The sequence below is a fragment of the Bidens hawaiensis genome, unplaced genomic scaffold (genome assembly GCF_021521415.1).
Source record: "Bidens hawaiensis isolate Kalapana, Puna unplaced genomic scaffold, B.hawaiensis_p1.1 tig00006521_1, whole genome shotgun sequence".
Classification (NCBI taxonomy): Eukaryota; Viridiplantae; Streptophyta; class Magnoliopsida; order Asterales; family Asteraceae; genus Bidens; species Bidens hawaiensis.
The window spans coordinates 541,807-564,191 of record NW_027491438.1 but is presented as its reverse complement, the minus strand read 5'-3'; the positions used below and the strand labels follow the sequence as shown (position 1 = coordinate 564,191).

Here is a 22,385-nt window from a genome sequence, read left to right as displayed (position 1 = left end):
TATCCCAAAGACTCTATGGGATATTATTTCTACAACCCAAACGAGCAAAAGGTGTTCGTTGCTCGAAAGGCTGAGTTCTTGAAAACTAAGTTCCTTATGGAAGGTACTAGTAGAACGGTGGAACTCGAGGAGGACCGAGAACCACAAGCCGATACACGTTTGGTTGACACTAGCAATCAACAAGAGGACGTTGATAATGATCAAATGGTTGATCAAGACACCCAAAACGTTCGCAAATCCGGTAGGATTAGTCGTCCACCCGAAAGATATGGATTTTTCATGGATGGATGCTATGTGGTAGATTCGGATGAACCCATCACATACCATGATGCAATGTCACAATCCGATTGTGACAAATGGCTTGAAGCCATGAACGTTGAGATGCATTCCATGCATGACAACCAAGTATGGGATTTGGTTGTACCACCTCTTAATTCCAAACTGGTTGGAAGTAAGTGGGTTTTCAAGAAGAAAACCGATATGCATGGAAACTTGGATACTTATAAAGCAAGACTTGTAGCAAAAGGTTTCACTCAAACTCAAGGGGTTGATTATGATGAAACGTTTTCTCCCGTAGCAATGCTAAAGTCTATTAGGATATTGTTTGCCATAGCCGCACATTATGACTATGAGATATGGCAAATGGATGTCAATGCCGCTTTCCTAAATGGGCATCTTGAGGAAGATGTCTATATGGTACAACCTGAAGGTTTTGTAGATCCACAACATCCTAACAAAGTATGCAAGTTAAAGAAATCAATCTAGGATTGAAACAAGCATCTAGAAGTTGGAATCATCGATTTGATGAAGAAGTTAAGAAATTTGGATTCATCAAGAATGGTGATGAAGCTTGTGTGTATAAGAAAGCTAGTGGGAGCATCATTACCTTCTTAGTATTGTATGTTGATGACATACTACTATTTGGGAATAACATTCCAACCATGGAAGGGGTAAAAGCATGGCTTAGAAGTTGTTTTTCTATCAAGGATCTTGGTGAAGCCGCCTATATTTTGGGAATAAAGATCTATAGGGATAGATCAAGGCGGTTGATAGGTTTAAACCAAAGTGCATACATTGACAAAATCTTGAGGAGGTTCAAGATGGAGAACTCTAAGAAAGGTTTGGTACCTATTCAAAGAGGAACGATATTGAGTAGGTCTCAATGTCCAAGCTCAAAGGATGAGCAAGAGAAAATGAATGGAATTCCATACGCATCGGCTATTGGATCCATCATGTATGCAATGGTATGCACTAGACCGGATGTGTTATGCGCTTTAAGCATGACAAGTAGATTCCAACATAATCCGGGAAGTAGCCATTGGATGGCGGTCAAGAGTATGTTGAAATACCTTAGAAGGACTAAGGATATGTTTCTAATATACGGTTCGGGTGAGGAGGAACTCGTTGTAAAAGGTTACACGGATGCGAGTTTCCAAACCGATCGAGATGATTCTAGATCACAATCGGGATATGTTTTCGTTATGAATGGTGAGGCAATCTCTTGGAAGAGCTCAAAGCAAGACTTGGTAGCATTATCCACCACGGAATACATCGCCGCCTCATTGGCAGCTCAAGAAGTTGCGTGGATTAGAAAATTCATTGCTGACCTGGGGGTAGTCCATACCATTCAGGACCCTCTAGAGATCTTTCGTGAACCTCCGCTCAATGTGCCTTGTCTTTTGTGACAAAGAAGGTGCGATTTCTCAAATCAAGGAACCTCGTGCACATCAAAAGACGAGGCACATTGAGCGGAGGTTCAACTACATAAGGGATGAAGTTGAAAAGGGAAAGATATGTATTCGCAAAGTTCACACCGATCAAAACATTGCGGATCCACTCACGAAGCTCCTTGAAAGGCCAAAGCATGAGGGTGATACTTGTGCCTTAGGACTTCGGTATTCTAGTGATTAGATATGATCGAATTTTGTATATCGAATTTTGTATTTGGATATCGGAACAATTTCTATTTTGACTCATTCATATGATTATGGTTTATGATTATGAAATTTTAAGTTATGTTCTATTTTAGCATGTTTAAATCCGTGAATAAGTTACTTATTCTAAATGTCCGTAGTCGCTCATATTTGTGGGAACAAATATGAAGGTAAGACTATTATGAACTTGGATTGGTGGATATTCATGGGATATGAATATAGAGCAAGGGTTGATGCCAAAGTTCATAGATATTTATGGGTTATAAATATTAGACTGACCCGCTCTCAAATATTACTACATGGAATCCTTGTGATTGATCATAAGTAAATTTGAGTAAAGGCGAATAACATAGTATCCTCTGACTTGATATACATATTGGGTCTTGATATTCACCAAGTATTATACTTTGACTTAGTTCTTCGCTGCTCTGAAACATGACAGTACATAAGGCTAAGATCAGGTATGGTACAAGGTGATTGTGAGAGACGTATGTAGTCAAGAGGGGATTTGTCCCTCTTATTAATTGAGAGTGAGATGTCTAAGGCCTAAAAAGTTAAATCAACAGAGAATGATCACTCTGTGTCTCTGGATTTGACATGACATCTGTGGCAAAAGGATAAATAATCGATGTACCTAAATCATTTCAAGTAAGGGACTTGAAGGGGATGATGTTATTGAATGGCACTTCGTCATGCGTATTAGGGGTAGTAAACCGTAGTTAGGCGGTATTTGCTACTTGCATCAATCTTCTATGTATCTTGTGCAAGTGGGAGATTGTTGGACTCGTTATGCCCAAGACACATATTTTTATTGATGTGGCTAGTACGTCATGATCCAATTTGGGTCATACCCAATAACAAGCTAGACAAACACCAACAATATTTGTTTACATATGATATAATCATAATAAATGAATATTAACACTTGAGTTATTTGGAAAGGGGTTTACAAATAAAATGTACTTGTGAAATAAATAAATCATGTGGATGATTTATACTTTGAGAAAGAGTATTCCATATTGTTGTTTAAAGAGTTTAAGTAACAATATGTCAAGTATGTTACCTATATTGTCTTATGTTAGGAAATAACACAATTGTGTTTTATAACATAATTAGAAAGGTTATAAAACAAAATAATAAGAATAATAACAAGGTAGGAAAGCCCCCCCCCCCCCCCCCCCCCTTTCCCTCTTTTTTGTTGGAATATTTTATTATTATATCTTCTTAGTGGGTACATGCATAAGATTTGATTGGGTGTCTTGGAGGTGGCTCTTGAAAGACTCTAAACTCTACTATTTCTCATAACACAATATAAGATACAAAAGTTTTTACTACTCCTTCCCTTTCTCTCTATTAGTCTCGGCCAAGAGGAACCAAAAGGGAAGGGAGAAAAACTTCAAGTAAAATAACACAAGAATAGAGGATAAATCCTCTACTCACTCTCCCTTTCTTCCTCTCTTTGGACGGCCATAGAAAAGGAACCAAGGAGTGTTGTCAAGTGAAAATCCTAGCTACAAGTGGTGTTTGTTGGAAAGCTTGGGGTATGCTAGCTTGAGGAGCTTCATATTCAAGTTCTTGCCTTCTTCATCATCATCTCCTTCCTCTTCCTTGGATTTGAAAGGTAGCTTTAACATGCATGTACTTTTAGTGACATGCATGTGTTTGATAGTATGTATTTCGTATTTGGATCCGAGCTTGGGTTTTGCATGTGTAAAATTGATTTTATACATATCAAATTAACAAGATTTAAAACTTATATCCGCTGCGTTTTTGGTAAAATAGGGATTTTATCACTTTGATAATATTGTTAAAACCCAACAAACTTGGGCAGCGATTCGGCAAGAGATGAGCAAATGATCTGTAGTCTCTTGAATTTCACCACATAGTCCATAATCACCCGAGTCATTTTCAAAAATTAAGAACTAACTTGTTAGTCCATAAAAATTGAAAATGAAATCGATTTTGAAATTAAAATCATCTTCAAATTTGAACAAGTAAACACATATGAAGAAACGGAAGTCATCTTAAACCCCATTTGAAGTTAAGAAGTGACGTACCAGAATCTTGTTGACTAGACTAAATCTGAAAATCTTTTTTACTGACCAGACTTAACAAGAATCCTTTTAATAGACAAGCAAACACCAAAATATTTTACTACGGTGAAAGTTCACGGTGTTGCCTTTATGATCACATGATACATTAGTAACACCGACAAATTTTCTAACAAAGTTTCCCATGCAATAAGTATTAATAGCAGAAAGAGGTTATCGTATATAAATTTTAGGGTTATCGTATTAAATGTTAATAGAGGCATGGTGTGATGGTAAAATGCATTTCCTTTGACTCCAGAGGGCTCAACTCCCGCGTAGTGGGTGTGATTCATATGAGTAGATAAGACCTTAAGAGTAGGTTATTTGCCTTTAAAAAAATGTTTGTCATATTAAATGATAACATACTATACTCTAGTTTCAACTTGCAACTATATATATTAAAATTTTCTTCGGGGATGTAACATATAACGTGTTATAGTTAACGGTATTTTGTAATATATTTTGTTTAATAAACCGCACATCATCATCGTTTATTGTTTATACTTAAATAATATTACAGTACTAGCTTTAGAACCCGTACATTACACGGGTTAAAAAATACACACTTTGTAAGTCAAAGTCTATAAACACTAAACAGGACGACTTTATTTGCTTCTTAAAAAAAGAATACACATTTTTTTTCTTACAAGAAATGAAACATCCATCTAGTATACAGGAAATAGAATCTAGGATCAATGCTTTCCTTTAAAAACATGATTCGTTCTGCATATGCTTGCAACGTCTACCTCATACTCTGCTTTTGTATTCTGAATTCAGTTCATGAATTTATTAAATATTCAATAAATTGAAAAGGAAAAAATAATAATAAAAAGTGTGACCAGGTTCGCCTGGCCCGTTTTAGTCAAGAATATGAATCAACCTGCTTTGATTCATTTCACAATCTTATATAAAACCAAAATAAAAACATACAAATAAAGTATTTAGGCTAGCTACACGATTTACTATATTTTTTATAAACTACTTTACATTCAAAAATAAAAATTATAATTCATAAATTTGTCTACATGAATTTCAGACCTGATTCAGAAATGCGCATTGCCCATTTTGCCACCTCTAGACTAATATAGAGCTGTTGAGTTTATAAGCTATTGTTTCAATGTAAAAACAAACCATCGTTCTTGCTAAAATGACAAAAATAAAATAGAAATATCATAAAATTTTATCTTATTTATCAAAAAAAATAGACAAAATGTGAACGGGTTGGCATGACCTGTTTTGGCCCTGACCAGAGTTGCACACAGAAACCGGTTAACCGGTTTCTAACCGAAAGTCTAACCGGTCCAATCCTAACCGATTACTAACTGATCCTAACCGCCGGTTAGTAACCGGTTAATATTATTGATTTCAAAACCGGTTACTAACCGGTTAACCGATTTTTTTAAATTATTTTATTAAAAAAACGGTTTTTAACCGGTTTTACCCGACCGGCTAACCGATTTTTTTTTAATTAATTTATCAAAACCGGTTAGTACCCGACCCGATTAACCTGTCTAACTGGTTATTTCCCGCCAAAAAAAAAACGTTTAGACAATTAACCGGTTATAGGTTAACCGATTTGTGCACCTCTAGCCCTGACTATGAATTACCTGTTTGAGAGTGTGCATGAAACCGAAATAACTGAACCCAACCCAAAACCAGCGGTGTAGTTTTGTGTTTTTTTCAAAAACCGAATTTCTGCTTCGTTACACTGAAAATCAAAAAAACAGATCCGCCTTTTATAACTGTAAAAGACGAAAACCACTGACTTATGTTATTGAATTTATGAATTATAATTTTTATTTTTGAATGTTAAGTAATAAGTAGTATATAAATAAAATAGTAAATGGTGTAGCCCAAACATTTTAGGTCCAAGTGTAAAATAATCAATTAATAATTAATTAACAAAAATGACCCGTTTTGACATGTTATCCAACCCGCATTACAAGCCGTTTAGCCTCTCAACCATTACTGACACTTGATAACTTGTTTAATGCTCCCATCAATTTGCATGAAGTAGGCCTGAAACACATCCAAAAATGCCATTGTTAAACCTTTTTTCTTGTTGATAAAATTAAAAAAAATGGACCGTAGAAAAATGAAAACAAATGAGATTCAGTTTTCACATATTATGCACACAGCCATTCATTAATCTGTTTTGACACTAACAAAAATTGACAACAAATGAGACATTACATAAAAGATATGGGTGCATCTTAAAACAACACAATAAACCACAAAGAATCAGCACCATATACATATAAAAGAAAGATACTAAAACAATCAATTTGACACATAGTTTACTTAAAAAGTCTTAGAATTAGCAATGATAACACAACCATACATCAATATTTCTTTACCTAGCAAGTACATTGATTTTAACGGCACACCCAATTAAGTAACCCCAAATTCGATTGATCTATGAGATATTTTATTATTTGATACAACAATTAGACTATTAGAGTGCATCTTTCAAATGACACCAAAAATCATGAAAGAGTCAGCTCCATATTACGGATTTTATACTTATATCCATATAAGAATATAACATATAAAGATGTCGAAGAAAATAAATTTTAAACCATCTTAAAACAAAAGAACATGACATGAAACCGTGAAAATTACACATAATGACCAGGAGCCATTAACAAAGTCATAGTATCTAGAAAAAAAAATACTCTAGTAATAACATGTGCAGGTGAAAACCGAGACGGGGGACACATTAAAACTGGTCCAAAATCAAAATAATGTACCTAAAAAATACGAACGGTATTACGGTTAGATAACAATTACAATTCAAGTTTAAAATTAATACTTGCTGAGAGCCCCAACGAAACTATAATTTGCACCAGGAGAAAAGAATATATATATAATTATAGCTGCAAGGCAACACAACCTCTATGAGCTCCAACTTTATACAATCTAAAAGAATGATGATATCAAAAGGAATTCGTTTACTGACTTTTTCTCATCTTACATGGGAATGAATATTACATAGAATAAATAATCAAAGACAAATTGCTATCTATGGAATATAGCAAAAGGTTAGGAGTAAATCAAGGAAAAGATAACAAGGAAATGATCGTAATAAATCTCAATACTCCCTCTCAAGTTGGAGCGTGTAAATTCTTGATGCCCAACTTGTCAAGTAAAAATGTTAGTTGTTGTGCCCCTAAGCTTTTTGTCAAAAGATCGGCAATTTGCATCTTTGTATCAATGTGTCAAGGCTGAATTTCTTGTGAAACAACTCGCTCTTGGACAAAATAACAATCCATTTCCACATGTTTAGTACGTTCATGGAAAACTGGATTGTTAGCAATGTGGCGCGAGCTGCTTGATTGTCACAAAATAAGGGGGTAGGTTCACTTAACAAAATATCCAATTCCTTCATAAGCCACCTTACCCATAATATCTCGCTCACAGTGGTAGCCATGGACCTATATTCGGCCTCAGCGGATGAACGGGAAACGACCGATTGTTTCTTTGTTTTCCAAGAAATCGGTGCTCCACCAAGGAGAAGTAAATAGCCGGTTCGAGAGCGTCTTGTGATAGGGCACCCCAACCAATCTGAGTCAGAGTAAGCGGTGATATTGCATCCACCTGTACGGGGAAAAAGAACGCCTTGCCCTAGAGTAGCTTTAAGGTATCGTAAAACCCTATGTGTCGCGTCCATATGAGTTTGTCTAGGGTCGGCCACAAACTGGCTAAGCACATTGATGGAATAAGCGATGTCAGGGCGTGTTGCTTGCAGGTAAAGAAGTCTCCCTATGATGCGTCGGTACCGGCTAGCGTCGACCGTTGGTTCGTTTTCTCCTTTGTCCAGCTTGAGATTTTGTTCCATAGGGAAATAACTCGGACGACAGCCTAGTAAACCACAATCTTCGAGGATGTCAAGGGTGTATTTTCTTTGACTTAGGACTAATCCTTCAGTAGTTTTAGCAACTTCAATCCCAAGGAAATACTTTAAACCGCCAAGATCTTTGATGCTGAAACGCCTGTCTAGTTCGGCTTTGATTTCTTGAATTTTCGCAGGATTATTTCCAACTATAATTACATCATCGACATATATGAGGGCTGCTATGAAATCGCTCCTATTTCGCTGAATGAAAAGTGAGTGATCAGCTTTGGACTGATTAAAACCATGATGAAGCAGTGCATTGGTAAACTTTTGATACCAATTTCTTGAAGCTTGTTTTAAACCCTACAAGGATTTTTTCAGTCTACAAACTCTTGTCTCCCCTTCTTTAGCAAAACCCTAAGGAATCTTCATGTATACTTGCTAGTTCAAATCTCCATGCAGGAAGGCGTTGTTCACATCAAGTTGATGAATTGCCCAATTTCTTTTTACTGCCACCGCTAACAAAGTTCTGACCGTTACCAATTTGGAAACGAGGGCAAAGGTATCATGATTATAACAAACCATAATAAAGAATAAACTAATCAAAGAAAGAAATGAAGAAATGAGAAAGAAAAGTGAAGAAATAAAAGGAAGAATGGAAAATGTAAAGGAAAATTCCATCCCACATTGGTGGAGGGAAGAAAATAGAAGGCTTCCACCATGGTATAAATAGGATTTCTAACTCTTGTCCCACATCGCTAGATTACAAAACTTGTAAGCTCTTTATAAGGAAGAGAGTTCACATGATAATATTCTTATGTGCCAAATCAAACCCAGTAGTCCTAGCGGAGGGTGCGAAGCACCCGACGCGCACGCGCACGGGCACGGGCGAAGTGCGATGGGCACAATGTGGCGCTTTGATGGCGCACTTTGCACGCTCGCATCGCCGCTTAAGGGCCGCCTTAGTGTTTTTGCATCTTCGCGGAAAGCTACGCAACATTGACACGTGTCGCGCCACGTGGCATAGCTAGGGCGGACTCAGCAACCCTACTGCAGCTTCGCGATACGCGAAGATGCTCAAATTCAAGTATAAATAAGGCAGCAATCTGGATTTCACAAACTCGTCCCAAAAATCATACTTTCTCTCATATTTCTTATATATAAGGCTAGTATTATACCAAGTAATTGTAACGGTACCTCTCCGATTGAAAGAAACTTTTATAACACGAATCCAAAAGCTCTACCTAACCAAGGTATGACATTGTGCTATCGTGTAAAGTTTCATGTCTCGTGATTATCATTATAATTATGGGTTTATACTAATATAAATATACTACATTGTGTTTAATCTAGGTGCTTAATACCAGAAGGCTTGTTAAATATAAACTTGCAAGGTGAGACATTCGAAATTTTTGCGTAACTCACATTTGCGTGTGACAATTGATTTTCCAACACTGTCATGATGCTTTTCCAAAACCATCAAACTCATGACGGATAGTTTAAATATTTTCAAAGGATTTAAACTACATTACAGTGATTAAGTCTCTGTAGACTTACGGGATGGTTACTACTGGTATTGTGGGGTTTTGTATACAAGGCTTGCCTACTGGGCTATTACACGTTACTTATTGGACAAGTGTTAGCCAATAAGTAATATGACCACAGTCACAGATACGGTCGAGTGACAAGTACCTTTCGATAATTTGTAAGCAGACAGATGTAAAAACATCTTAATGCTGTAACTGTAAAATGTGTCACAAATGAATGTACTCACCAGTATTTCCTGCTGATCAAATATTTTTAAACATGTTTCAAGTGACTTGTTAGAGACAAAGGAATGATGCCTGCGCTTCCAACTTAAATAAGTGGCTTGTCATCAGAATAAAGAAACGTGTTTTGTAAATTAGGGTTTATCCCTATAAAACTTTTGTTTGTATAAAAATGGGTTTTTATCCCAGTTTATGAAATAAGAATTTTGATGTTTTTATAACTCTGATTAATTTTCCTAACTATGGTTCTGATGAAATATTCCGCTGCAAATTATTTTAATAAACATCGATACCACCACTCAACGTTCACGGCTCCCCTCCCGGGGTATAGGGGTTGGGGCTGTGACAATGATAGTCAACGCCTTCCATTTGAGTGAAACCCTTTGCTACAAGACGTGCTTTGTATCTTTCGACTTCTCTGTTCGGCTTGTATTTCACTTTGTACACCCATTTGGAGTCAATGACGCGTTTTCCTTTGGGCAAGTTTTCAAGTGTCCAGGTACTGTTTTCTTTGAGTGCACGTATTTCTTTTTTCATTGCCTCTTTCCATCTCTCATCTTTAACAGCCTGATGGAAAAATTTTGGCTCATCGTTTAAATCGATAGCCGCTAAAAAAACCTTATGAGATTAAGAAAAACTGTTATAAGAGACAAAATTAGCTAGCGGATATACCGTAGAGAAAGTTTGAGTTGCCGGAGTTTGTGCGTGATCGACCGATGGGGGTAATTTTACTATGTAGTCATCAAGATGCTTTGGACGAATTTTGTTGCGTTTTTCTAGAACTGGTTCATGAATTGGATCTTGTGGGCTAACATTTTCTATGATTGGGCTTGCTGGGGAACTAGAACCGTTTTGGTTTGAACTGGGCTCAGCTTGCTCAAAATGTGAACCTTCCAAATTTTGATCCTCCTGACTTTGGCATTCATTAATGGGCATTTGGCCCACTTCAACTTCTGTGACATTTTCTTGAACTTCAATGGTTTGTTTGAAACCGGTTTCCCTTGGACTTTCTTCTTCTACAAATCTAACTTCAAGGGGATATTCCATGGGAGTTGTTTCTTTTACATCTATACTCATACCCTTGAAAGGAAAATTATCCTTATAAAATTTTACATCTCTAGAAACAATGATTTTCTTATTTTCAATGTCATAAACTTTATACCCTTTAATACCTGATGGGTATCCCAAAAAAACTCCGGGCCTTCCCTTTGGTTTGAACTTGTCTCCATGTGTTTCGGTGCTTCTATAATATGCGAGACAACCAAATATTCTAGTAAAATGGTAATCCGGTTTTTGACCGAATATGGTTTCATATGGGGTTCGGTTTTCAATAACTATAGAAGGTAATCGGTTAATGAGGTATGCTACAGTCAACACACATTCACCCCAAAACCGTTTTGGAAGATTGGCTTCAAATCTAAGTGCCCAGGCGGTTTCAATTAAGTGTCTATGTTTTCGCTCCACAACCCCGTTTTGTTGTGGAGTATGAGGACAAGTTGTTTCAAGTATCATTCCTTGTTCATTGTAAAATTTGCGCATATCATTAGATGTGAATTCACCACCGTTGTCACATCTAATGCGTTTTACTTTATTTCCCAAACTGTGTGTTTATCATTTTGCAAAAAGACTTTAGGCATTTGCTTGCTTCATGCTTATGTTTTAGTAAGTAAACCCAAACGCCCCTACTAAAATTGTCAACTATAGTCAAAAAATAACTTGTACCCGAAAAGGATGGAGTGCGATATTTTCCCCAAATATCACAATGTAGCAAGTTAAATCAACCGTTCGTTCTAGTATTACTTTCTTGAAAAGGAAGACGGGTGTGTTTAGCTTTTGAACAGGAATCACACAATTTATTGCAAGAAAATTTACAAAGAAGATCAATTTGAGCTTGTCCCAACCTCTTGTGCCATGTATCCCCAGATGTCATCATTGCCTTTCTCTTGTTGTCAATTAACTGCATTCTGTACAAACCTCTTCTGCACTCACCTGTGCAAATCAAGTGTCTCGTGTATAGTTTTTGCATTACACAAAAATAAGGAAAAAACGTTATAGCCAATTTTAAATCATTGCTTAGCCGGCTAACGGATAATAGGTTGCAAGTAAACTTTGGTATATGTAAAACGTTTTTAATCTTTGTCCCTCCCGGTAAGGTACATTCACCTCTCCCTTCAACGGATATAGCATCGCCGTTGGGAATTACAACAGGGTTTTCGAAGTGATTCCGTGTTCTATTTTCGAGGATACCGATGTTGTGAGTGATGTGCTCGGTAGACCCCGAGTCCACTACCCAATCATCATTGTCATCCCTCTTACCTGTCAAGTGACTGGTTGATTTCATCTCTTCTATGTTCGGACCCCTGATTTTTGCAAAGTGTTTAACAAGCATCTCATATTGTTTGTTTGTCAAACCCTCTATCGGTCTCGATCAAGAATGTTTTGGGTTTAATTTCTTTCTGTTTTCGGTTTCCGAGCCACCACTCGGGGTATCCGATAAGTTTGAAACAGCCGTCGTAACTATGTCCATCCTTGTTACAGAATGTGCAATACTTAATGACGTTGCCTTGTTTTGGTTCCGTTGATGTTGGTTTGTTCGAATAGTATCGGGAGTTCGAGTCACGAGACTCTTCCCCGCTCTTCTGTCCGTTGGCAGCATCTTCTCTACTACCAACCATGGTGATCAAGTTTTGATTGCGATTAGATTTTGGGTTGAACCTGCTTTGATACCATCTAAAAGAATGATGATATCAAAAGGAATTCGTTTACTGACTTTTTCTCATCTTACATGGGAATGAATATTAAATAATCAAAGACAAATTGCTATCTATGGAATATAGCAAAAGGTTAGAAGTAAATCAAGGAAAAGATAAAAAGGAAATGATTGTAATATATCTCAATATACAATACATTTGTAAGTGTTTGCTTTGTTTTTATCTTCATGTTTCCCATTACCCACTCCTCATTGAATTTACAACTTAAGACGATCGTATAACTGATTGTGCTAGACATACAAATGGTACGTACCCCCAATGCTTTAGAGTGAGTTAAAAATCTACTCATTCATGAGTGTCATAGTTATTATATCTAGTATCAATACCCCTCATTGAGCACATTCACGAATTAACAAACAAAACAAAAAATGTAACATAATAAATTACAAGAACCACATAAAACCAATATCAACTAGGGTATCCATCCCAGTCCCAGACTTAGAAAACGAAAAATCATCATCAGTCACACCTTTAGAACAAGAATACACATCTCCATCACTCGTACAAGTCGAATACTCCTCCTCGCCACCCTTCTCCGCCACGGACAACTCCCCAATCCTCGCCACGGCCACCGTCAAATCCCACCGCCTATCCACATTCCACTCACAACAACACATTCCAATCTTCAATAGCTTCAACATCTCCCCTTCACTATTCTTTACCCCCCTCATATCCTTATCAAACACTTCACCCGTCCACTCTTCCCGAACCACCGAGTTAACCCACGTCTCCAAATCCGAACTCCCACCTTTCCCTTGCTTCAAATAGTTAGCTGGAAACTTGCCAGTCAGGAGCTCGAGAATGAGGATGCCAAGGCACCAAACGTCGGTCTTGGCTGTGGTCCGGTTGTGGTACGTGGACTCGGGTGACTTGTAGGCAACCATGTGCTCTTGTGCATGGTGTTTAGTGACTATGGGACTTAGCGCGTAATCGGCTAGAAGAGGGTTATAGGAGTTGTCCAAAAGCACGTTTGATGACTTGAGGTGACCATGTGGTGATGATAAGTGAGGGAGTTCCTTGTGGAGATAGGCGAGACCTTGTGCTACGCCTTTTATGATTTTGAGTCGTGTCGGCCAGTCTAACCCGGGCTCGTTCGCCTTTCGTTTGACTGAAAATTAGCGAAACAAGAAAAGTTTTTAAACGGTTTCTAGGTCAAATTGTACGCAAATATACAAGAATATTCATTTTAACCCCTTAACCTGACCAATACCAAAAAATATTATGTTTTGTTACCCATTAATCGAATTGTTTCTCGATTACGTTTTAACCAAACATAACATACCATGAAGGTGGCTAGCCAAGCTCCCATTTTCAGCAAAATCCGAAATCAAAAGCTTCTCATCTTTCTTGTAATGAAAAGCCACAAAGGGAAGCAAATTAGGGTGTGAAAATCTTCCAAGCCTTGTCATATGAACATAAAACTCCTCTTTTCTCACATTATTCATCTCCCTAAACCGCTTGACCACCACCGCGGTTTGACCACCAAATAGCACCGCCTTATACGACGATCCAAAACTCCCACCACCCAAAACCTCAGCCGAAGCCCTTAACAAATCTTGTAACTCGAACCGTTCTCTATCACTCCTCACAAACTGAATACTACCATTACTTTGAGGCCATTTGCGGTTATCTTCTTCGTCGCTTGGCATTTGGAGTCCCTTTTTGCTTGTTTTGTAAGGATTGTTGCGGTCTAGCTTCGTTGTTTGATGGTTTTTGTAGTCGTTTTTGGGTGTTTTTCGTTGGAAAATGAGAAAAACGATTAATAATATCGGTAGAACTCCGATGATGGCAAGGATTAATGTTTTGTGAGTGTGCTTGTGGGAGATCCGACATTTGGTGGCTACCGGACGACCGCATACATTGTTGCCTGCATGCATGGGCGAATAATAATAATAATTATTATTATTATTATTATTATTAAATAATTGTTATAAGTTTGTCACACCAAGTCAAAATGAAGGATACAAAAGATCGAACTCGACGTGTGCAAGACGTGCCTTCCACTTTTAATCATTTTATTCATAATTTGTGTTAATTAAATCAACAAATACAAATAAAATCAAGTGTAATATTATAAAAAAAATATTTTCTCAATATCACCTCATGTATGAGATTTGGTTTTAAAAAATTTCAAGGGTTTGGGCCGGGTATTTTTTAAGTGGCGCCCATTCGATTACTCTAATAAGTCGTTTACAAGAATCAAAATTCAATATATGAATATTAAATAAATTTGAAAAACGAAATAAAGATTGTGTACGTTGATGTTGTCGGAAATTAAATATTTGTTGAGTATATCAAATAAACATTGTTATGTAAAATAGGTTTAGGAACTTTGAAACAACATACTTCTGAGAAGTAGTAATTTATACTTTCTTATCAAATACCTTTTTTAAGTTACAAGTATGTGTTTAATGTTCAGCTAGTTATCTATTACCTGAATTTAACAAATCACTCAAATATAATCGACCCATTAGTTAACAAATTTGTTACACGTCTACCTGTCTTTTTATTAGTAATAGAATCCTTTTGAAAAACAATAAAAAGAAAAGAGATTAACATGCAACGTTCGAGATTTCATACCTGCAAATGAACTCGGATCCTGGTTCCTAAGCCCGGGGGGTACCCGACCCGAAAGTCTGTTATTTGCAAAATTCACTTTCAAACCATTCTGCTCAAAATCCGGTATCTCCCCCTCAAACTCATTATCTTGCATTTGCAAATCAACAAGAATACCCAACCCGGTTAGCGACCCGGGTATCCGACCCGAAAACTTATTATTCTGGACCTCTACTCGTCTCATCGCACTCATTCCCGCAAACATATCGTCCCTGATCGCCCCCGAAAAGCCATTATTCGACAAGTAAACGCCACGCAACAGCCTGATCTTACTCACATCAGGCATCGGTCCAACGAAACTGTTGTTTGCGAAACTTAGAGTTCGAAGGCCGGGTAACTCAGACAATGTGTCCATGTCAATGGTCCCGGATAAGCCCATGCTCTCGAGGCGTAACCCGAACACACTCCCATCTTTTCCACATATGATCCCAGCCCAGTTCTCTTTGTCCATGCTGCATGGTGCAATATTCGGGTTCCAGTTAAGTGCTTTGGTGTTGTTTAAGGAGGACTTGAACGTAATGAGCTTCGTGGTGTCGCTAGCCTCGGATAATATTGTGAATGCTTGTAACATATGGAAAGTGATTAGGATTTGGTGATATGGTGGGGTTTTCGAGCCCATAATATTGGCGGTAACCCGCGGGTTGTGGTGGAGAATGAAGGAGAGATGAGGAAAGTTAAGGGGAGAATGTTGTGGGAAATGGATATGAAGAGATTTGAGATGGTGTTTGATTCAAAATAAAAAAAAAACAAAAAGGATTGACACAGACTTTTGGATGATTAGCTGTTGAAAATGGCCGGCAAAGGATGTTTTTTTGCCGGTTTGTATTTGACTCCAAGTCTCAAGGGGTTGCAGTTCGGTTGTTTAAGGTTAAAAGAGAAGCGAAAACCAAACAAAGTGGTCTAGATATTCTCATTCTCATGCTCATGCTCATGCTCATGCTCATGCTCATGCTCATGCTCATGCTCATGCTCATGCTCATGCTCATGCTCATGCTCATGCTCATGGGAATATTACTTATACTTAGTTGCTACAATGGTAATATGGTATATATGATAATAACCGTGCCATGAGATGGCCTTGTATAAGACTTTTCCATTGGGATGGGATGTACCGGTTGGTATAAACGAGTTGAATCGTATGTGAGCTACTAAGATCGAATTGTTAAAGCTTGAAGCAAGTCGAGCTTAAGAGATCTTAAACCGAGATCGAGCATAAGTTTCATTTTATGTGGAAAGTTAAGTTGAGGTTCATATTTCGATTTTTATTCAGTTCGCGAGCCTAAACGAGCATACTTGTAACAATATTTATGTGTAATAATATAAATATATAATACACATCTCTAAAACACTATATATACACATACACACTAGATTGAAACCCATATGTACTGCACATATTTCCAATAAATCAAACATAAATTGAATAACCGCACTAACAAAATCGAGTATAAGTCAAATGTAAATTGAATGTAAATTCATGCTACTAGGATTCCTCTTGCAACGAAGGTAAATGTCAGTGTAACTATAAATTATTATCGACCAATATGTTAGTTTAAATTATTAAAATCCAATTTTCCGAATTTTCATTTGCTTATAGAGACTCGTCATATTCAAGACTCCATCGCTAAAGGACAGCCGGTGATTAATGAATCCAAAAATGAAGTACCATAAATCTCCGGAGCAAGGTGGTTACAATGAGAGCCACAATGTTGTAGAACCATTACAATCATCCATAGAAGCGCAAGGACAATGACATCCTCTGGAATGTGGCATCAGTTACAATTTGTAACACTCACAATATTGATTCGAAGCAGATAAAGGAAGATGATCCTGGTGTTAATTGCAAGCAAAGTTTCTAGACGAAGCTTGTGTCGTGTCAAATTCAAATTCGGGTAATCTTTTTCTGTTAAATGGCTTTTGTTTTGTCCCCTTCACCAGTAAGGTTCTTGAATGTCAATGTGCCATGGATGGTCAAAGGTATGGTTTTATGTTGATTACACCTTGGGTAGCCTTCAACCTGCTCGACATGCACGTTGGGCCAAATCTTATATGCTGCTCTACATTTAGATGTCAAATCAATTAATGTAACTTTTTTGGTCAAATTTAATGGAAGACATTCATACTAGGTAGCATACCCACACGCTTACCTGTAAAACTTGAAAACAAACCAATCCACAACAAAAACTAGTACTTGTAGCACGACTGACCCATAAACCACAAGTTACAAATACATGACGTTTTTGTAGAAACAAGGCAGACGATATGTCAAAAGTAGTTGGAACAAACTTCGGTTAAGTAGAAAAGAGGCAAACACATGACATAGATTCAGAAACTAACAAATAACATTCACGAGTTTATTTTAAAGAGGACAAATAGCATTTGATGTGAAATCTCCGATCACCCGGCCACCTTGCTGCAATAAGGTCTACCAGGCTGCATATCACAAGCCTTCCTAGCTTTTGCAGGTGGAGGAATATACACATGCTGCTGGTTCTGGGGTCTAGAAGCACCATATCCACCTGAACAGATGGCCATGTGCGCAAACCTCTCGGCAGTGTCAGAAGCGCCTCCACCTTTTCCCATCAATCCCACTGCTTCACCAAATATTATTAATATTTCAGTTTAAAATAATTTCTTGGACACCATAAAAAGTCATTATTTGTAAACAAACTTCATCTTACTTGTATTGTACTTGGCAGTAGGTTGGTATTTTGGCTGTCTGGGGGCGGTCTTTTCATAATTCACTCCACCCTGATGATTCATTTCCAGTTTACGATAGACTCCTGAAATAGAAACTTAATGAAAAACTAAGAAATTATGATAGTATTATTATTGTGTAACCATCTCATCATTTATACATTACCTGCGCTTAAGGAAGCAGGAACTTTTGCAGATGAAGTAAGACTGCCAGCTGGCTTCACCTCAGGCAAATGACCAGAATACCCCACTGCATAGTTCTGCCTCATAGCTCCTCTATTTAATCCAACTGAAAATGCATCAACCAGTTAAAAACTCATTCAACGGGTTATTCAATTTGCAAAAATTGAAGTATTAAAGAGAATTAACAAACCAGATGGAGACGCGTTGGCAGTAGCAGGCTTATGGCGAAGAGATGGAGGTATATAGTAGCAACTCTACATATTCAAAAAAATTAAATTACTGTTTTAGTGGTAGTTCAAGAAATTTAACAGCTATTTTTATTAAAATTTTATAACTTGATGGCTATGGGTACCTGAAAGAAAGGATGCTGAAGAGCTTCCACAGCTGTCGGTCTCTTGCACGGATCCCAAGAACAGAGAGACTATCATGCAAAGAAACCAAAAACAATGTAATTAAGAAACATTCTACTGTACAATAAAATGGCGATGTTTTAATAATTAAAACTTACAGCAATCAAATTGACTGCATCCTTGCTTGCGTATGGTATTAGTGCACCAAGATCCACACCAGCAATCTGCAAAGGAAATTATGATTCATGGTTTTATACGGTTACATTTCAGTTTCATTGGATCTTGCAGCTGAAATTAGACAGGTCATAGAATAATATGATGCAAAATCAAAGCAAACTGACCTCTGGAAACTGATAATTAAATTTACTAGCAAGTTCAAGCCCCTCACGCCAGGTTCTCTCTGTTGGGCTGCCAATCACATTGCAAATTTTGTAAATTTCGTCCGCTTCACTGTACAGTATACATTCAGTTACCACATGCCCTCAAAACCACATAAAAGAAACCAAAATGGTATATGTCATTAAAAAGAGTATGGCAAGATTAGGTCACATACCTTGAACCGGGGAAAAGCGGATTGAGCGTAAATAATTCAGCCATGATTGCGCCCATTGCCCATAAATCTGTGATTGAGAAGAGCCAGCAAAATTAAAACCACAAAAGTTTAACATGTTTACATAAACGTCACAGTATAAATTCCATCAACTCACCAACTGCAGGACCGTATTTTGGCGACTGAAGAAGTACCTCTGGGGCCCTATACCTGCAAGAATCCACATTTTTGTAATCAGTAACCAGTTAAGTATCAGGTGATAACAATTAGGAAGATATGACAAAACTAAAATGAAGCAACAAGACTCACCAGCGTGTTGAAACATACTCAGTGTAAGGTGGTTGAGACAAGATCTCACGAGCAAGACCAAAATCAGCTATTTTAATCAGCCCCTTAGAAACAAGCAAGTTCTCTGACAACAAGAACACAAAATATTCAGCTAAACAACAAACCTAACATTTCCTTACAACATAAAAAAACAATTTCATAAAACTAAATACCTGGCTTAAGATCACGATGGAAGTAGCCATGTTGATGCATGTATACAAGGCCTTGAAACACATTGAAGCACCAGTTTCTAGTTTCGGTTTCTGAGAAAGGCTTCACTCTGTCTTTCATGAGTTCGTACAGATTACACTCCTGAAAAAAAAATAATTATTTACAGTAAAGGAATATGATAGCAAAATCCAATAAACACATATAAAGAAAAAATCTACTTACCATATACTCAAACACGAAATACAAAATGTTATTTTCTCTGATGACTTCCTTGAGCTCAACAATATTTGCATGATTCATCTTACGCAGTGACTGTCATGAGTATGAAAGTCAACTTGTCAAATAAATGCTAGAAAAGAGAAAAATTTGGGCCATTTACTTACGATTAGATTGATTTGGGTTAATGGTTACCCCTAAAAGGTCACATGGGTCCAATAAAAGATAATTTAAGAGGGAAAGGTGTCAAAAACATCTCTTTGGAAAATGGTATCAAAAACATTTTTTATGCTTACAGAATATATTATTATTGTAATCACAGTTTTCTGTTATCATATTTATATCAAAAGGATCTCTTTGGAAAATGGTACCTTTACTTCCCTCAAATTTAAGCATTCTTCCCACGAATAATACTTTCTCTTCATTTTCTTAATGGCAACCTGTAACCAGAATACATCAACTTTTAGAAACACCACCACTTAGTTTTGAAAGTTAGTTAACATGGCTTTCAGTTCCAGAATATTAAGCTTATCAAAAAAACCTACCACTTCACCATTATGCTTATTTATAGCCCGCCAGACAACCCCAAAAGTCCCGCTACCAACTTCCTTGATTATCTGGTACCTGAATCATAATAACAAAAAAAACTTGTTTTCAGTTTTAATTTCACATCAAAGATGACTCAAAAGCATAAATGAAAGTCAGCCTACTTATCCATCTTTTTGTTCACAACTCCACGTGGCACTTTATTTTTGAAGGGAAAAAAAACACAATTTATCTAGAAAACAAGAGACGATATTATAAAAATATAAACTTCCAGCCTAGATGTAGTAGCTGGATCCACCTCCTTTCTTATTGCATGAGCTGAACTGCACGATTCTGATGAACAGTCCTCTCACACTTATTCATAACACAGACATCCAATCAAAGAAACCAAGACATTGACAAAGCAGGTGCAAAGACAACTGGAAATTGCAGAGCATCTTGATACTGATCCACACATAAGCAGAATACTTGTAGACACAAATCCTCCAAAACACTGACTTATAGTTGAAACGACTATCTTTTTTCTCCTACTTGAGTTTGGACTCAAGATATTTGATTAATATTTAACTGATACTCATCAGAAGGAAGAACGACTATGCTAAAACTAAGATCAGACTGACAATCTCATTAACTACTCGACAGTAAACGTAGCATTTACAAACGAGGTTCAGCCCTGCAGTAAAAACAAGATGATGTCAGAACCGCAACACATATACATTATTATAACAATAAAAAGAAATTACATCAGCACTAAATTCGTCAACAAACAAAGTAAACTACTTACTTGTTAACTTAGATGGACAATCCGACACCTGTGTCAGGAAAAAAAGGCATTATGCCTGCTTAACTGCTGAAATAATGTAGATTCACTAAGTGCAGTTGAAGAAGACAAAACAATAGACTCCAAGTACGAAGCAACGCCAATCAAGCACTTCCTGGAATGAGAAAACCTGTCTCTGAAAACAACCTGACCAAGGGCACACTTGTTCCATTCTTCAAAAGAGATTAAAACCTTTCCAAGCTGACAAGATAAAATGAACATATGTTAGAATAACATTGAGCAATACAACTTACAACTGATTCACAAAGTGAGCTAAATGACTGATTATCAACACTATACTAACTAGTAAACAAAAATCATTGACCGGTGTTCAATGACGTTCACAGGTAAAAATCAAAGACAGTCAAATCTAACATCACCTGAAAATAAAAAGCACCAGAAACAGATCTAACCAACATGAAATCAATATATCAATAATCTTGATTCATCAATTTCAATAACTTTTTCAGCCTTTGTAAACATAGAAAACCACCTAACTAAACACAAGATCAAATCATGAATATAAAGTAATTGATATCCAATTTCATGAAACCAACAAGAAGCAAGCAATTAAACCTGATAACCAAGTAATTGAGATTCAAATTCATTAAATCAACAACAGATAAGCAATCATACCTAAAACTCTTAAGTAATTGAGATCATACTTTATGAAATTAACGACAAACAAGCAATTATAATCAATTACAATCAAATAATTGAGTCTCAATTTCATGAAATCAACAGCAAACAACCAATTAACTAAATTAACCCTAATAAATAAGCGAGATTCAACTTCACGAAATCCACAACAAACAAACGATTAACCCTAAAACTCAATTCCATCAACTCAACAAAAACAACCAATAAACCCTAAAATCAATAGCATATCAATCGGACATCACCGAAACGAATAACAAAAACAATGAATCGAGAGATAGAATTGAAACAATACCTGGCATGGAGCAAACGGCATATGATTAAACTTAAAAATCAAGTAGCTTAGATCCAATTTCACAATATCACCAACAAACAACAAATTAACCCTAATAATTCGGTCAACTCAACAACAAATAAGCAATCAAACCTAAAATCAATCGCATATCAATCATAAATCAACAGCAAATAGGCAATCAACCTAAATAATCAAGTAATTGAGATCCAATTCAATGAATCAACAACAAACAAGCAATTAACCCTACAAAAATCAAGTAATTGAGTTATAATTTCATGAAATCAACAACAAATAAGCAATTGAGACTCAATTCCATAAAGTCAACAACTAATTAATAAGCAATAAAACCCTAAATTCAATCGCATATCAATCATAATTGAAAATCAACAAAACGAAGGAATAGAAAGAATACCTTGCGTAGGGCAAACGGCATATGATTAAGGAAGCCACGGGATGATGATAATAATAATAATAATAATAATAATAATAATAATAATATATGATGATGATGATTGATAAACCCTAACGCACCCACCGGTTTGAATCTTTCTGAGCACG

The 22,385-nt window shown here is 36.7% G+C and overlaps 1 protein-coding gene and 1 pseudogene across 2 annotated transcripts; both read right to left on the bottom strand.

Annotated features, from left to right (window-relative positions):
• Nucleotides 1–12,782: 12,782 nt before the first annotated feature.
• LOC143632735 (pollen receptor-like kinase 4 pseudogene) lies at nucleotides 12,783–15,634 on the bottom strand (annotated as a pseudogene). Its single transcript, XR_013153565.1, has 3 exons — nucleotides 14,980–15,634; nucleotides 13,682–14,266; nucleotides 12,783–13,507 (listed from the first exon to the last, which is right to left on the bottom strand). The product of XR_013153565.1 is annotated as a pollen receptor-like kinase 4 pseudogene (transcript).
• Nucleotides 15,635–17,320: 1,686 nt separating this feature from the next.
• On the bottom strand, nucleotides 17,321–22,310 carry LOC143632730 (cyclin-dependent kinase F-4-like). Its single transcript, XM_077101164.1, has 17 exons — nucleotides 22,240–22,310; nucleotides 20,840–21,076; nucleotides 20,220–20,728; nucleotides 20,055–20,133; nucleotides 19,881–19,949; nucleotides 19,516–19,605; nucleotides 19,296–19,434; nucleotides 19,105–19,207; nucleotides 18,953–19,005; nucleotides 18,799–18,865; nucleotides 18,587–18,695; nucleotides 18,404–18,469; nucleotides 18,248–18,316; nucleotides 18,086–18,149; nucleotides 17,879–18,001; nucleotides 17,697–17,798; nucleotides 17,321–17,609 (listed from the first exon to the last, which is right to left on the bottom strand). Exons 3-17 carry the CDS (start codon nucleotides 20,225–20,227, stop codon nucleotides 17,413–17,415), a joined length of 1,338 nt encoding a protein of 445 aa, XP_076957279.1. The 5' UTR covers nucleotides 20,228–20,728; nucleotides 20,840–21,076; nucleotides 22,240–22,310; the 3' UTR covers nucleotides 17,321–17,412.
• Between the last annotated feature and the right edge of the window lie 75 nt (nucleotides 22,311–22,385).